Here is a 2,272-nt window from a genome sequence, read left to right on the forward strand (position 1 = left end):
TATTTTCCCTTGTTTGGTTGTAGTTAAATGTTGGGAAAATGTTTTTCATAACAACTCATTTTCTTCCATTTGAGGGAAAATGACAAATGTGACTTATGCCCCCACTCCCACCCCTCTTCCCCACCCCAAAAACACTCATATTCACATTTCTCAAAAAAAATCATATTACTCAGAAATATTTTTTACTGTGCTTTGCTTCAATTTTTCACTTCTTGAAATAAAAAATAGTGAAGCCCGAATTTTTTTCTTTTTCAATATTCGTTGAATGTATTGTTATTTTCATATGCATAGAGGAAAACTTACCTATGTTACTTTGCTAATTGCATATTTTATTTTGCCATCGATGTAGCTTATTTCACAAGGTTGAATAAGCTTGTCGTTCTATTGTATTTCTATCGATTGTAGTATCTTGAGATTGTCCTAACAAAATGTTGAAAAATGTCTCTTATATTTGCCAATTAGTAGTTGATTAAATTTAGTGATTGTAATATTTTAGTATTCGATATTGATATTATTTGTTATGCTTAAATTAGTTGTTACAAATTGTTGAGTTGCTTGAAGTACTGATATACTAATTAACAGTTAATAGTATTCTCAAAAAAAAAAAAAATTCACTCACCAATCAAACACTAAAAAATATTTTTCACTCGCCAACCAAAAAATAAGTAGAAAACCAACTTATTTTCTAGAAAAACTTTTTCCATGAAAAATATTTTCCGTCGCACGAAACACACCCTGAGAGACATTTTCTTCCATACCAAACACAACCCTGCGAGCGAAGTCACAATCGTTCTTTAATGAACAAAAATATCAAGATATGTGTACTAGGGAACAAAATAAATCGCGACCAAGCTTCAATCACATCAAAACCCGTAGTTAATAGTGGTAATAGTAGTTGAAATATCCATAATCCTTCAAAGGAGAAATCCTCAAGCAGGGCCATGTAAAATCTCTCAATGTTCAATCAACAATCAACCATTTGGATAAACCTATAAATTCCCACCACCACAAAAATCTCAAATTCTCTTCTCATAAAGCGAAAAAAATAAAAAAAAAGCAAAAAAAGAGAAAGATCTCCTCAGTAACATTGTGCATCACCATGACTACTTCTTGTTCAACTTTCTTTTCATCATCAATTCTCAATATACCCAATTCCAAAACCCCATCTCACAAAAACATCCCTTTTACCCAAATCAAGATTCATAAATCAAGAAACCCAAATGGGTACCATTTCATTTCTAAGTCTGTTAGTGTGGATAACCCCACTACTGTTTCTTCATTGAATTTAGATGAAGGAGTTGATGCCGCGGCAATTGGGAAAGTTGGGTCTAAGGTTAGGGTTACGGTTCCAGTGAAAGTGTACCATGTGCCAAAAGTTCCCGAACTGGATTTGAATGGAAGAATTGGGACGTTGAAGCAGTATGTGGCTATTTATAAAGGGAAACAAATATCAGCTAATTTTCCTTACAAAGTGGAGTTCGTGGTAGATAATTTGGAAGGACGAAGTGCTCCGGTTAAGTTCGCTGCACACCTTAAGGAAGATGAGTTTGAGTTTCTTGAATGATGCATTTCAGTTTTGGTAACAATTTTTAATGTGTTTAAATGAACTTTTTATGTATCACTGATATATCTGAAAAATAATAATCATGTGTACAAGTATTGTTTTGTGTATCATTTTGTAGATTTAGTTTTCTAAAAGTAAAAAAAACGGTTACTTTAGTTTATTTCTTTGAGTTCTCATTTGTTTGTTGTTGCTATGTTGAATCTTGGATAATGGTGATAAACTTGGTAACTCGGAATTGGATTTCTTGACCAAATTCCCATAAGATTTTGAAATTAAAGCCAAGGAAATTTGACCATCGACCATCACCTCTCTGTATAAAGCACTACATTGATGTTGTTGGCGGCGGCTATTCGCACATATCAAGATTTATATTTAAGAGAAGAGAATTTAGTTGATAGAGACATTAGATCTGGAGGAAGCATCTGATTACATATCCCAAAACCTTCATGGGAAAGGAACGGACTCACTCGCCCTACTTCTAAAGATATATAGAATAGCAAATAGTAGTCATTGTAAGGAGAGTTGCGTGAGAGTCAATCTAACAATGAAGTGATCAATCTGCTTATAGGAAGCTACTGTTTTAGTTCTCGAGTTGTTCAGTTGATATTTGATTTTGTTCCTCGAGTTGTAATAGGAGGTTAGTTGTTGTCGCCTATATTAAATCTCGGAAAATGGTGATAGATGGTTGTGCTCCTCTTGGACCTGGCC

At 33.7% G+C, this 2,272-nt stretch overlaps 1 protein-coding gene across 1 annotated transcript; it reads left to right on the plus strand.

Moving 5' to 3' along the window:
* Positions 1-604: 604 nt before the first annotated feature.
* On the plus strand, positions 605-1,724 carry LOC107839452 (ferredoxin-thioredoxin reductase, variable chain). The gene has a single exon (XM_016682948.2). The coding sequence runs from the start codon at positions 1,100-1,102 to the stop codon at positions 1,562-1,564; it is 465 nt and encodes a 154-aa protein (XP_016538434.1). The 5' UTR covers positions 605-1,099; the 3' UTR covers positions 1,565-1,724.
* Positions 1,725-2,272: the final 548 nt, after the last annotated feature.

The sequence above is a fragment of the Capsicum annuum genome, chromosome 1 (genome assembly GCF_002878395.1).
Source record: "Capsicum annuum cultivar UCD-10X-F1 chromosome 1, UCD10Xv1.1, whole genome shotgun sequence".
Lineage (NCBI taxonomy): Eukaryota > Viridiplantae > Streptophyta > Magnoliopsida > Solanales > Solanaceae > Capsicum > Capsicum annuum.

Excerpts from the sequence above, each read along its gene's own strand:
- LOC107839452 (XM_016682948.2), top strand. The coding sequence starts at position 1,100 with ATGACTACTTCTTGTTCAACTTTCTTTTCATCATCAATTCTCAATATA.